At 39.2% G+C, this 14,323-nt stretch overlaps 1 protein-coding gene across 1 annotated transcript; it reads left to right on the plus strand.

Moving 5' to 3' along the window:
* Positions 1-1,568: 1,568 nt before the first annotated feature.
* Positions 1,569-13,970, plus strand: LOC135465747 (syntaxin-16-like). The gene is made up of 8 exons (XM_064743073.1): positions 1,569-1,801; positions 3,278-3,369; positions 3,796-3,848; positions 4,496-4,602; positions 7,568-7,730; positions 9,764-9,873; positions 10,412-10,555; positions 11,736-13,970. The coding sequence occupies exons 1-8, from the start codon at positions 1,721-1,723 to the stop codon at positions 11,916-11,918; spliced, it is 933 nt and encodes a 310-aa protein (XP_064599143.1). The 5' UTR covers positions 1,569-1,720; the 3' UTR covers positions 11,919-13,970.
* Positions 13,971-14,323: the final 353 nt, after the last annotated feature.

The following is a 14,323-nucleotide window of genomic DNA, read 5'->3' on the forward strand; positions in this document are numbered from 1 at the left end:
TTAACCACCTGGCTGGCTGACCTGTTGGTTGGGTACACAACCACAGAGATTAGGAAGATTCTGTTTTTTGGGCCTTGGTGACAGTTATAAACAGTCCGAAGCACTTGAAACGGTACTAAAGGCACTCCAATCTTCTCCACTCTTAAAAGTACTTCTGTCGTAGAAGAGAAACGTTTTTATAGGCACAGCTTTGAACCCCAGTCATATAAGTTACCCACTGGTTATTATCAACGTGGAAAGGGGAAGTACATTCATCATGCACTATTCTACGGTACCAGTTAAGGCAGTAAGGTGCACGAAAACCAGATTTGTAGATTCAACGCCCCCCCCCCCCCCCACCCCGCTTTCACTGTAAGTGATCAACAGTGCTCTTGGAGTGATTTGCACATGCATGGAATGAAGACAAAGTAGCATGCAAATCACACAAGAAAACTCGTTAGTTAATTGCCTCAGGCACTTGGGATCCATTAAACTGACTGTCATCATATAAGTGAGTTAAGTAACTAGGTAAAGCTCTTGATTGACTGGTTTAACTTATTTTTGGATGTGTATATGTATATTTGCATGTATGCTCTGGGTTTACGTCACTCTTAGCAACTTTTCAGTTATTTGGCGACAAGGAGTCACTAGGTGTGTGTACATATACTACATCTTGTGGCAGTGCGAGTCCAGGCCGCTGAAGTGCTGCCGCCACTGAAGTATCATACCAAAGATTTTTTTTTTTTTTTTTTTTGATTGGTGTTTTACGCCGTACTCAAGAATATTTCACGACGGCGGCCAGCATTATGGTGGGTGGAAACCGAGCGGAGCCCGGGGGAAACCCACGACCATCCGCAGGTTGCTGGCAGACTTTCTCACGTACGGCCGCCAGCATGAGCTGGACTTGAACTCAGAGCGACCGCATTGGTGAGAGACTCCTGGGTCATTACGCTGCGCTAGCGCTTTAACCGACTGAGCCACGGAGGCCCCTCATACCAAAGACACCAGACATGACACCCAACACAGTCACATTATACTGACACCGGGCCAACAAGTCCTTGTTCTAATCTTACAGTGCTGAGTGCCAAGCAAGGCTGCAACAATTACAATTCTTAAAGTCTTTGATATGACCTGACCTGGGTTTGCATTTTGGATGTGTGAGGTGAACATGTTCTCACCATGACCGTCCCAAGCTAGCAACAATGCCATAGGCCTATTAGGAAAGACAAGTGGTCTACAAAGAACGTACTCTATTAGGGAGTCTGACAAACAGACATTTAGATGCTGTGGACCACTTATTGTCCTCCAAAACCCAAGGGACAATGAGCGCACAGGAATCTAGAAATTCCAAGGTCAAGATAAAACCTGCGCCTCCTGGGTCTTAGTGGTTGAAAATCATGTACGTGTACATGTAACCACTCAGTCACCGCTCTCACTCCCGCACCGGTGTTGAACCACAAACTACCTGACGTAGATGTAGCTGTAATGTTGAATTACTTGAAGAAGTAAGTGGAAGCTGTTAAAGATCACAGTACTTGAAGTACCAGTAGAATGTTTAGTAATCATGCCCCCTCAACTCGTCGTGACCCTCACCACCACAGCCAGCAACGCGCCACAACACGGAGCGGAAGTGGAAATCCACTGACAAGTAGCAAAAGTGTCATGGCGCATTGGGATGAATAACTTGACACGACGTGAAACAGTTTGACGTATTTTTTGTTGCAGTGGGAAACTCATCACTATGGCCACTCGGAGTTTGACGGAAGTGTATATCCTGATGCGAAATAATGCTCTCCAAAGTCGCAATATCTTCTCAGAGCAGGTAAATATATTCGTAATGCCATTTGTCAACAACGACAACAAGCACTACAAACAAGACGGTTAGGTACTTATACCGGCACTATGCATGTGTCTGTGGTCTGGAATTCATTAGGCTTGATGAGGTTTGAAAAATAAAACGTCAGCTGCTAACGGTTCTCTGGGGTTATTTTTTTTTGTATTATTATTGATCCTGGTACACTTGGCCAGCCCCAAGTGACAGTTCAACTCTTCTCATTATACTGGGCTGGCGGAGTGTCGTAGCCACAGGGGCAAGCAATGGTAAACCATACATTGATTCACGCAATGTCCGATAAGTCATTTCTAGACAAGGGCTGTGGTCAAAACCTGATGTCAACGTTGGCTCTTACCTCTCAGCTCGTGTGCACACACAACAAGTACAGTCAGAACGCCCTCTATATATAATGCATGTTCAAGCTAGCAGCATGGGCTTTGATGTATGTCTACGATCATATTGTATTCTATATATATATATATATATATATATATATAGGGCCTATAAAAGTTGTTAAATGTTGCTATTGTATAATACACATTTTAAAATTATTTCTGGACTTGAAAGTGTGCAAACTGATTGCATGTAAATATGATAGTTGTTGTATAGAGAAATAAACATGACAATCTGTTGTGGTAATGATATTTCTGACAAAGATTACTCAGTTAGGTCAACTGATATTTGTCATGTACTTCCAAAAATACGTAGATTTACAGCGACACTTACACTGCACTCGCTGATCAACCAGTGTTGTTGTTGTAGACTGTCAACTGCACTCACGTTGGACCCCAGACGTTTAGGTAGAGGGCGTTCTTGCGTATATATCTCACGTATATTCCTCTTGTTAAGGACACAGAAGACTCAAATTCACCTCACTGTCATCAGTTGAAGTAGCCCCCTGGGGCTAGCCCTTGGGCTTTAGTTTCGTTTGATCATAGCTCATACTAGAAGTTATGCCTTGCAGTCAAACAAAGAGAAATAAAAACCAGTGTGATTTTACGATAGTTGCTTGAGTGAATATGTAAATTATATTGTTGATTCTATGAGCCTTGCTACCCTTTATCCATATGGATTGAAATCCGTACTCACTTTAGTGTAGATATATTGATGCCAGGAAGGCATCCACGGCATGTACCTTCATCACACCTTTTATCTACCCATAAAAAACTCACATTCATCCCGACGTATACATGTAAGTGAAAACTTTTTATTTATTTATTTATTTGATTAGTGTTTTACGCCGTACTCAAGAGTATTTCACCTATACGACTACGGCCAGCATTATGGTGGGTGGAAACCAGGCAGAGCCCGAGGTCAACCCACGACCATCCGCAGGCTGCTGACAGACCTTCCCACGGAAAACTTTTTAAGCATGGCATTTAAGTAAACAATAATCAAATCAGTGAATATTTATGAGTGTGTGCATATGTATGTAAAAGTGAATGTGATTTTCTTGTTTTACAGATGGCTGATGACAGAATGGCTCTTGTGTCTAGCTCAAGTCATGATCCAGAATTAGGAATGAGCTCAGCAAAGGCCAAACTTCCTCCAGAATGGTGAATTTTAAATTGCATGTACATAAGGCCATCATAAAAAAATGCTTTATTGTGGTAAACCCAATTCGATCTGAAATATTTTTTCAAAAGCCAAGTTGAATAAATACTTTGACTCAAGACTCTATTGGAGGTTCAACCCAGTTACATGTACTCTCAATAAGTACATTTTCATTGATGGTCTAAGTACCAAGATATCTTCAACAATATGACAGTACATGTCATTCGTTTTATTGATAGTTAGTACCGGCTTTCCATGAAAACATTTCTATGATATTCTGCATGTTTAAAACATCTGCAATAATGTTCCCCATATTGTTGTCACATAAATCATGAGGATTATGTGAGCGTGTTTATCTGGCCTGTTTTAGTGAATGTAAATGGCATATATATATGTATATCTGAAAGGTTTTTTTTACTTGATTTCAGGGTAGATGGTGTTGAAGAGTTCCAGTACGAGGTGTCCAGAATAAAGGACAAAAGTACGTGTCTGCACATGAATACATAAATTCTTTTATTCTCAGCTGCTCATTACCATGATGTTAATGTTGATTATTTTAAGCACTGTTAAGTGTCAGAATAGCAGGATATATTTATTAATTAGCCAGAATAATGCTTTGATAGTTTTGGTACATACAGGGTTTGCATTTCAATCACTAGGACATGAGATGTGGGTTCAAACCCAACATTGTCAGGGATTTTTTTTTTTTCACTTGTTGTTAGCTCTCATTCTTTGTGGGGCCTGGTGACAATAAGCAACTGTCATGTGACTGTTCATGCAGTTTTATGTTTGTTGTAAATCACTTGCCTTCAACCAATATGGAGCGCATATCTTTAGATCACATGTGGGAAAATTTGTCAGTATGTTGCCAAAGATCAGTGCTTTACCCCAGGCACTCCAGTTTCCTCCACCCATTACACTGACTGCGTTCATATAGAAGAAAAATACTTGAATATGGCTTTAAGCAACAATGAGATAAATAAATATGAACTGAATCAATGAGGCTTGCATGAATTTTAAGAACAGTTGGTATATTGTTACATGTAAATGTGGAAGTTTTCAGTGGTGCTAGATACGTATAAAGCTAAATGTGATCTTTTCTATGGTATGATTTTTTTCTAAACATAGTGAAAGAACTAGCAACATTGCATGACAAACACCTAAACAGACCCACACTAGATGACAGCGTTGATGAGGAACATGCCATAGAGATACAGACACAGGATATTACACAGGTGAGGAATGTGGGTAAAACATGTTACGTGACACACAGCTGACTAGTTCTGAGATTGTGGGTGAGAAACTGACCCTGGTGATACAGACACAGGATATAACACAGGTGAGGGATACAGGTAAAACATGTTATGTGACACACAGCTGACTAGTTATGAGATTGTGGGTGAGAATCTGAACCTGGTGATATAGGCATAGGATATAACACAGGTGAGGGATACAGGTAAAACATGTTATGTGACACAGAGCTGACTAGCTCTGAGATTGTGGGTGAGAAACTGATCATGGTGATACAGACACAGGATATAACACAGGTGAGGGATACAGGTAAAACATGTTATGTGACACAGAGCTGACTAGTTCTGAAATTGTGGGTGAGAAAGTGACCATGGTGATATAGACACAGGATAGAACACAGGTGAGGGATATTGGTAAAACGTGTTATGTGACACACAGCTGACTAGCTCTGAGATTGTGGGTGAGAAACTGACCCTGGTGATACAGACACAGGATATAACACAGGTGAGGGATACAGGTAAAACATGTTATGTGACACACAGCTGACTAGCTCTGAGATTGTGGGTGAGAAAGTGACCATGGTGATACAGACACAGGATATAACACAGGTGAAGGATACAGGTAAAACATGCTATGTGACACAGAGCTGACTAGTTCTGAGATTGTGGGTGAGAAAGTGACCATGGTGATACAGACACAGGATATAGCACAGGTGAGGGATATGGGTAAAACATGTTATGTGACACAGAGCTGACTAGTTCTGAGATTATGGGTGAGAAACTGACATTGGTGATACAGACACAGGATATAACACAGGTGAGGGATACAGGTAAAACATGTTATGTGACACAGAGCTGACTAGTTCTGAGATTGTGGGTGAGAAAGTGACCATGGTGATACAGACACAGGATATAACACAGGTGAGGGATACAGGTAAAACATGTTATGTGACACACAGCTGACTAGTTCTGAGATTGTGGGTGAGAAAGTGACCATGGTGATACAGGCACAGGATATAACACAGGTGAGGGATACAGGTAAAACATGTTATGTGACACACAGCTGACTAGTTCTGAGATTGTGGGTGAGAAAGTGACCCTGATGATACAGACACAGGATATAACACAGGTGAGGGATATGGGTAAAACATGTTATGTGACACACAGCTGACTAGCTCTGAGATTGTGGGTGAGAAAGTGACCCTGGTGATACAGACACAGGATTTAACACAGGTGAGGGATACAGGTAAAACATGTTATGTGACACAGAGCTGACTAGTTCTGAGATTGTGGGTGAGAAAGTGACCGTGGTGATACAGACACAGGATATAACACAGGTGAGGGGTATGGGTGAAACATGTTATGTGACATACAAATGGTGATACAGACACTGTGACCATGGTGATACAGACACAGGATATCACAGGTGAGGGATATGGGTAAAACATGTTATGTGACATACAAATGGTGATACAGACACTGTGACCATGGTGATACAGACACAGGATATCACAGGTGAGGGATATGGGTAAAACATGTTATGTGACATACAAATGGTGATACAGACACTGTGACCATGGTGATACAGACACAGGATATCACAGGTGAGGGATATGGGTAAAACATGTTATGTGACATACAAATGGTGATACAGACACTGTGACCATGGTGATACAGACACAGGATATCACAGGTGAGGGATATGGGTAAAACATGTTATGTGACATACAAATGGTGATACAGACACTGTGACCATGGTGATACAGATACAGGATATATTCCGTATTTGTTAACTGAGTGTGTATTAGTCATTTTTGATATTCACGTCAACATTTTTAAAATATACAGATTCCTTGTACACATACACAGTGATGCATAAAAATTGCTGGTAAACATATGGCCAAATATTCCGCATCTGACAAAATACTCTGCTTTTCATTAGGCAACAACAATCACGTGGGGTACAAATATATTCTCGAATCCTGCAGATGATGTTAAATGTGTCTGCTAAGTAGGTTATCTCCCTTTGTTGGGTCCTGAATATATTGGTCACAGTGCTGAAGTGATTTACCTGTACATGTACATTGGTCTGAATTGATGGGCCTTTACAGGATAAATTCGTAACATGGTTACTAAATGATAGGTTACGCAAATATATGGTGTCAGTAATCCTCATATTGGACAAGGGTATGAGGATTATTGACACCTTATATTTGCGTATCCTATCACTGAGTAACCATGTAACTAATAAAACTACTAATGATGTACATACAGTCTAAATATTGGAAATGGTATACATGTAGCCTAAATATTAGAAATAATGTACAGATAGCCTAAATATTGGAAATGGTATACATGTAGCCTAAATATTGGAAATGGTATACATGTAGCCTAAATATTAGAAATAATGTACAGATAGCCTAAATATTGGAAATGGTATACATGTAGCCTAAATATTAGAAATAATGTACATATAGCCTAAATATTGGAAATGGTATATATGTAGCCTAAATATTGGGAATGGTATACATGTAGCCTAAATATTGGAAATGGTATACATGTAGCCTAAATATTGGAGATGGTATACATGTAGCCTAAATATTGGAGATGGTATACATGTAGCCTAAATATTGGAGATGGTATACATGTAGCCTAAATATTGGAAATGGTATACATGTAGCCTAAATATTGGAGATGGTATACATGTAGCCTAAATATACATGTAGCCTAAATATTGGAAATGGTATACATGTAGCCTAAATTTTGCAAGTGGCGGAAAAAAATTACTAATGACAGATAAAAGCATGCACATCATTCAGATTTATTTATCTTCCTCATACCTGTGACAGCTGACAATGAAAGTCTGCTCGTTCACCATATTTGAGCTAAATGTTGTTTCAACTGAAAGTGAGACTATTCCCTATAATCCTCTTCTCTATGCTTTTCACAGCTTTTTGGAAGATGTCAGAGGCTTGTTCATCAGATTGGATCAAAAAGTCGACTTGGAACAGAACAAGAGAAAAAGTTATCACTAAACATTACCTCTTCATTAGCGCGAGGGTTGACAGAAATGTCCACCAACTTCAGAAAAAGCCAGTCCTCCTACTTACGAAGTAAGTGCTCTTTATGTGTGATTAAGTAGTGGTACAGGTGAGGAATATGGGTAAAACATAGGTTGTGCATGGAACTAGGAAATAGATGTCTGGTATTTGCTGGTTTTATGGTCGCAAATTGAGCTTTATCAGCTGCAGGCTGAGTCTGTACATCAGATATATATATGTATGTGTGTGTGTGTGTAAAATTGTCACATAATACTACCAAAGCATTCTTGTGACATTTTCACCATTGTCGAGGTTACCTTAGTCTATTTTCCTGCGAGATCAGCTGGATCTGGGATGTCACAGTGTAAACACATCACTGCCTCCGCTGGACAAGCTTTACCTTTGGAGCTGGTTTAAGCTAAACTTGGCCACTGGGTTTTTTGCCCTGAACTATTTAAACAGCATTCAGCGATAAAATTGTTTCAGGAGGTGTTTAGGCGCAAGTTTGTCGTACTTTATGTTATGAGAATGCATGCATATAAAATAGTTTAGACCTCAGATGTAGCTTGATACAGTTGTACCTGGGCAGTGACATCTGCTACAGATCATCATGTAGGTGTCTGCTTTAGCTTATGACCTGTTTTACTGGTGGCATTGTAGTCTTGACTTGTAGACTGATACAGTTGTACCTTGTTGGTGACATCTGCTACAGATCATTATGTAGTTGTCTGCTTTAGCTTATGACCTGTTTTACAGGTGGCAATGTAGTTTTGACTTGTAGATTGATACAGTTGTACCTTGGTGGTGACATCTGCTACAGATCATTATGTAGTTGTCTGCTTTAGCTTATGACCCGTTTTACAGGTGGCAATGTAGTTTTGACTTGTAGATTGATACAGTTGTACCTGGGCAGTGACATCTGCTACAGATCATCATGTAGTTGTCTGCTTTAGCTTATGACCTGTTTTACAGGTGGCAGTGTAGTCTTGACTTGTAGACTGATACAGTTGTACCTTGTTGGTGACATCTGTTACAGATCATTATGTAGTTGTCTGCTTTAGCTTATGACCCATTTTACAGGTGGCAATGTAGTTTTGACTTGTAGATTGATACAGTTGTACCTGGGCAGTGACATCTGCTACAGATCATCATGTAGTTGTCTGCTTTAGCTTATGACCTGTTTTACAGGTGGCAGTGTAGTCTTGACTTGTAGACTGATACAGTTGTACCTTGTTGGTGACATCTGCTACAGATCATTATGTAGTTGTCTGCTTTAGCTTATGACCTGTTTTACAGGTGGCAATGTAGTTTTGACTTGTAGATTGATACAGTTGTACCTTGGTGGTGACATCTGCTACAGATCATTATGTAGTTGTCTGCTTTAGCTTATGACCCGTTTTACAGGTGGCAATGTAGTTTTGACTTGTAGATTGATACAGTTGTACCTGGGCAGTGACATCTGCTACAGATCATCATGTAGTTGTCTGCTTTAGCTTATGACCTGTTTTACAGGTGGCAGTGTAGTCTTGACTTGTAGACTGATACAGTTGTACCTTGTTGGTGACATCTGTTACAGATCATTATGTAGTTGTCTGCTTTAGCTTATGACCCATTTTACAGGTGGCAATGTAGTTTTGACTTGTAGATTGATACAGTTGTACCTGGGCAGTGACATCTGCTACAGATCATCATGTAGTTGTCTGCTTTAGCTTATGACCTGTTTTACAGGTGGCAGTGTAGTCTTGACTTGTAGACTGATACAGTTGTACCTTGTTGGTGACATCTGCTACAGATCATTATGTAGTTGTCTGCTTTAGCTTATGACCTGTTTTACAGGTGGCAATGTAGTTTTGACTTGTAGCTTGTTACAGTTGTACCTGGGCAGTGACATCTGCTACAGATCATTATGTAGTTGTCTGCTTTAGCTTATGACCTGTTTTACAGGTGGCAATGTAGTTTTGACTTGTAGCTTATTACAGTTGTTTTATTCAGCAAATAATATCTGAAGGGTTTGTTCATTTTATTGTTTTTTGTTTTGTTTTGTTTTTCCATCTACATGTACATGTTCAATTGAATATTGACATGGTGACTGTTTTTGTCCATAGAGCTTCAAAGTCGAGAAGAGAGATCAAAACAGTATTTTGACACAAATATTGGTTCAGAAGCAAGTGTGATGTCAGAAGAGGTGAATCTTTTAGATAATGGATTTGACAGGGTGAGTCTACATACCGGTTATACCCTCAGGCTTCTGTATAAACCAGGCTTGATATAAATATATGTGATTTAGCATTTGTATGAAGGTATCAACTTTATGCAGCTCTATTATTTTAATACATGACTTAATGTATGGATCTGTATTATTTCTTATTTCAGATTATTCAGATAAAATGACAGATGTAAATAGTTAATAGAAAATGAATGTTGTTATAAATATTGATGTGTTTAAGCGTGAATCTGCTAATCCACTCACTGTTTCACGTTTCATGACGCAAATTTCACCTCTTACCTGACCAGTATTTGTGGTGCATTAAACATCCACTGCTTACTATCTTCTGTGTACAATGTATTAGGTTTTGTAAAGTGGCTGAGAGGTATCAAAGAGAATTGAACAATAAGGAATTACTCAATTCAAGTATATGCTTAATAATATACAAGATTTTTGCCTGTATTATAGATCATTTGTTTTAGCAGTAGATGTCAGATATGTGCAGACAGTATGCTTTTGTTCTGAGTCGCTATTTGACAATTTGTAGGGTTTTACAGACATACAACTACAGATGGTGGAGGACAACACATTGATGGTACACAACAGAGAAAAGGAAATAGCACAGATTGTCAAATCCATAAATGATCTCAATGAAATCTTCAAGGATCTGGGTTCAATGATTGTAGACCAGGTAGGTTTTTACTAAATGAAGGAATGTAGTGTTTAAATCTCTCCGGGAAAAATGGAGTCAGATCTAGTATTTTGCTAGCAAGAGCTGTGCCTTAGAGTTGGAGAACCACGGGGAATAACTCGTCAGTTCCTTGACTGAGTTTGTAAATAATTCCCATACCCCTAACGGCACATGCGTTGCTCTCTACCTGTCGCTTTACATCAATGCCACCACTAGGCTGGTTTTGACCTTTGCAGCCGGTGCAACGCACGTGGGCTTATTTAGGCTTAGCCTCACCACCTTTGCCCCTCTGTTTAATCAGCAGTGATTAATAAAATTTGACCAGGGGCCTCCGTGGCTCAGTCGGTTAGCGGGCAAGCGCAGTGTAATGACCCAGGACCCTCTCACCAATGCGGTCGCTGTGAGTTCAATTCCAGCTCATGCTGGCTTCCTCTCCGATCGTAAGTGGGAAGGTCTTCCAGCAACCTGCGGATGGTCGTGGGTTTCCCCCTGGCTGTGCCCAGTTTCCTCCCACCATAATGCTGGCCACCGTCGAATAAGTGAAATATTCTTGAGTACAGCGTAAAACACCAATCAAATCAATAAATAAATAAATTAATAAAATTGTTTCAGCTATTGGGTACAATCATGTTGTGCATACTTCTGATAGAAAGACTGAATGTGTATAAAGCATAGTTAGAAACCAACATGGAGACAAAGTTTTTGAGTGGCCTCGGCATTGTTCAGTATTTCTGTTCAAACTTGACTATTGGTGGCAATGATGTAATTTAAAATGAAAAGTAAAGAGCGACACATGCACTGCGAGGAGTATGAATAATTCGTCATTTGCATACATCCTGTTTCACTGGTGCTAAATTACATTTTTCAAAATGTGTTTGTTTTTAAGAAAATATTTTTTTCTTCGTACAATAACAGTACTAAGATCCTAATATATTATATTTCATAAATGGAGATAAGTATGCCGCACTTTATTCTTTGAAGTAATAAAAGTGGTACTAGAATACGAGTGTTGGAAAGCTATGAGAGTCTAACATGCAGGTGTACATGTATTTCGCTACGACGTCAAAAGTGAAAAGTTATTTTCCAGATTTAAAAACTGCTTAAACACCTATTGATCGTTCATTTTCCCAGCTGTTTTCTGAAATCTTATTAGCCTGCTTTGTTTTTTTTTTTTCATCAGGGAACAATACTCGACCGAATTGATTACAACATTGAACATGCAACAACAACAGTGGAAAAAGGTCTTCAGCAGCTCCAGAAGGCGGAGAAATATCAGAAAAAGAATCGCAAAATGTTTATAATCTTAATTTTATTTGTTGTGGTAATTATATTAATTATTATTTTGATAGCAACAAGAGGTTAGCCTCTTTCATCCTAAGTTATTGTTTATATATATGTATCTCAGCCAATGGGATCCGCCAGCCCTGTACAAAGGAAAGCAAATCTTGTAACTGATACAACAGCAGTGCCCTCTACCACTTAAATAAAAATACCACTGATTTCAATACAAACACCAGTAATCATGAATAATAAAAGCGGACATTGTTATTCAAATATATAGGGGGCACTGCTGTTTTATCAGTTACAAGATTTGCTTCCCTTTGTAGACGGCTGGCGAATCCCATTGTAATATTTTACTCCATTCAGTGGTAGAATTCCTTGAGGTTTCAAAAGCGATGCTGAATATGATTTTACCATAGCAGAATGACATCCCGTTATGGCATTATATTGATACTTATTTACTTGGTAGGGAAACTTGCTTATCCATTAACAAGGCAAGATGACTTTTCAAGAAAATCCAGCAAAAGAACTACATAAATATGTTACATGATGAATGTCTTACCCACAAGTTGATTTTTGTCATGGCACTTGTTGAAGATTACCCACAATTTGCATGTTGACAAGTTACATGTGGACATTTGATGTTACCTGATGAATTGCCCACATGTGGACATTTGACTCTCCATGATCAATTACCCACGTGGACATTTGACTCTTCTTGATCAATTACCCACGTGGACATTTGACTCTCCGTGATCAATCAACCACATGTTCACATTTGACTTTATTTGATCAATTACACTCGTGTGGACATTTGACATGGACATTTTTGACATGTTATTTAATGAATGATTTTCCCACAACTGGAAATTCCTGCGCTTCATTACAAAAAACTTCCACATTATCCTCAACTTTTGGCTTTTCGCCATATCCTTCTTCCCTTTTTCACATCTGAATAATCACACGCTGAGAAAACTGATGTGATAGAAAAAAACTGTCTTTATGTACAGGTCATTTTGGAAGAAATCCAGACTGACTTCATGGACTTCGTGTGTAGGCCCATGTTGTAGTTGACTTAACGTTTCCACTGTTAGACCATTTGCCGAATACCATACTGACAACACAAGACAGGTGAGATTCTGTGGGGCAGAAGGGCAGTTTGACTGCTCTTGTGAAATGTGCAGAATCATGGCTGCCATGGCCATTTTAGGGTATCTCATCTTTACTATGATAGTTTGAAGAAGGCTAATTTTGGCCAAATTCTTTCTTACTTGGGTACATGCACGTCAAAAGACAGGTTCTTGGGGAAATAGGTTACTGGTACATAAGCCATAGTTATCATGTCTGTGATGAACATGCAGATGCCACTAATTAATTGCAGGCCTCCAACTTGTATGGTAACTCTTTGTGTATTCTTTTGGAGATCACTTGGGAATACAGATGTTCTTTTTAGGCTTTTTTGGTGAATTACAACATTATTGAAAGATGCCTGTGATGACAGTATTGCTTCCAGCATCCCACCAAGCTTGTTTAAACTGAAAATTTCTTTGGACGAACTTGCATCCAACTTAATTTATTAATTTGATTGAAGTTTTACGCCATACTCAGAAATATTTATATGACACTTATATGACAGGGGCCAGCGTGATGGTGGAAAGAAACTGGATCCATGATCATCCGCAGATGAAAAGTGTCCAGCTTTTATCAGTATGAAGTATATGGATCATTGGTGTATTTTGTGCTATCGTACAATATCATGCAGACATAATTGTGGCGCACCTGATTCTTTCTACCTCTCTGCCAGTGATCACAGTGTGTCTCGACAAAGCCTATGAATCCTACATTTCAAATTGTCAAATTTGAAAATTTGACACCATGGAAGTGTCTAGCTTGTATTACCTTCTTTTGATTAAGGATAACACCATGCTGGATTCATTGGTTTCACCTTTCTCAGTGTAGTGAACTTGACAGTATTATCATATACATGTACAGTGCCTCCCTTTCTTGTGTGCTGTTGAAGAATGCAGAAATGAAATACAAACCACCATTGGCATATCACTGGATTCCTTAAAGAGCTGGGGTATTTGGATGGTTAGTACGTGGGCTGAAGTGCTGGGTACATTGAGAGTAGATGTAGGGCTGGTATTGGGGGTAGAATGGTAGGGGGGGTGGGGGAGAGCTGCATTGGTGGCTAAAAAATACTGGGGTACTTGGATGGCCTAAATACATGTCAGCATTAAGATATTATTATTATTTTACAATAGCTTTATATCACTGGAGATCACAGATGATGACAAAATCAAAGTTACAACTTGTACAAATCGTCAAATTGCTAAATAAAGTATTTATTTCTCTAACATGGTCCTTGGTATAAATACTGCAAAAATGCATATCGGGTATACTTTGAGATGTTCAGATGTACAGGTATTGTTCATACATGTGTGACTGAAGGGTTATAGCTTTTAGCATTGTTAAAATTTGATTTTA

Source organism: Liolophura sinensis, chromosome 5 (assembly GCF_032854445.1).
Source record: "Liolophura sinensis isolate JHLJ2023 chromosome 5, CUHK_Ljap_v2, whole genome shotgun sequence".
NCBI classification, from domain to species: Eukaryota; Metazoa; Mollusca; class Polyplacophora; order Chitonida; family Chitonidae; genus Liolophura; species Liolophura sinensis.

Bases quoted from the DNA above. Each gene is read 5' to 3' on its own strand.
- LOC135465747 (XM_064743073.1), top strand. From the start codon at position 1,721: ATGGCCACTCGGAGTTTGACGGAAGTGTATATCCTGATGCGAAATAAT. The intron at 3,370-3,795 runs GTGAATTTTAAA...ACTTGATTTCAG, and splicing joins GCCAAACTTCCTCCAGAATG to GGTAGATGGTGTTGAAGAGT. The intron at 7,731-9,763 runs GTAAGTGCTCTT...TTTTGTCCATAG, and splicing joins CCAGTCCTCCTACTTACGAA to AGCTTCAAAGTCGAGAAGAG.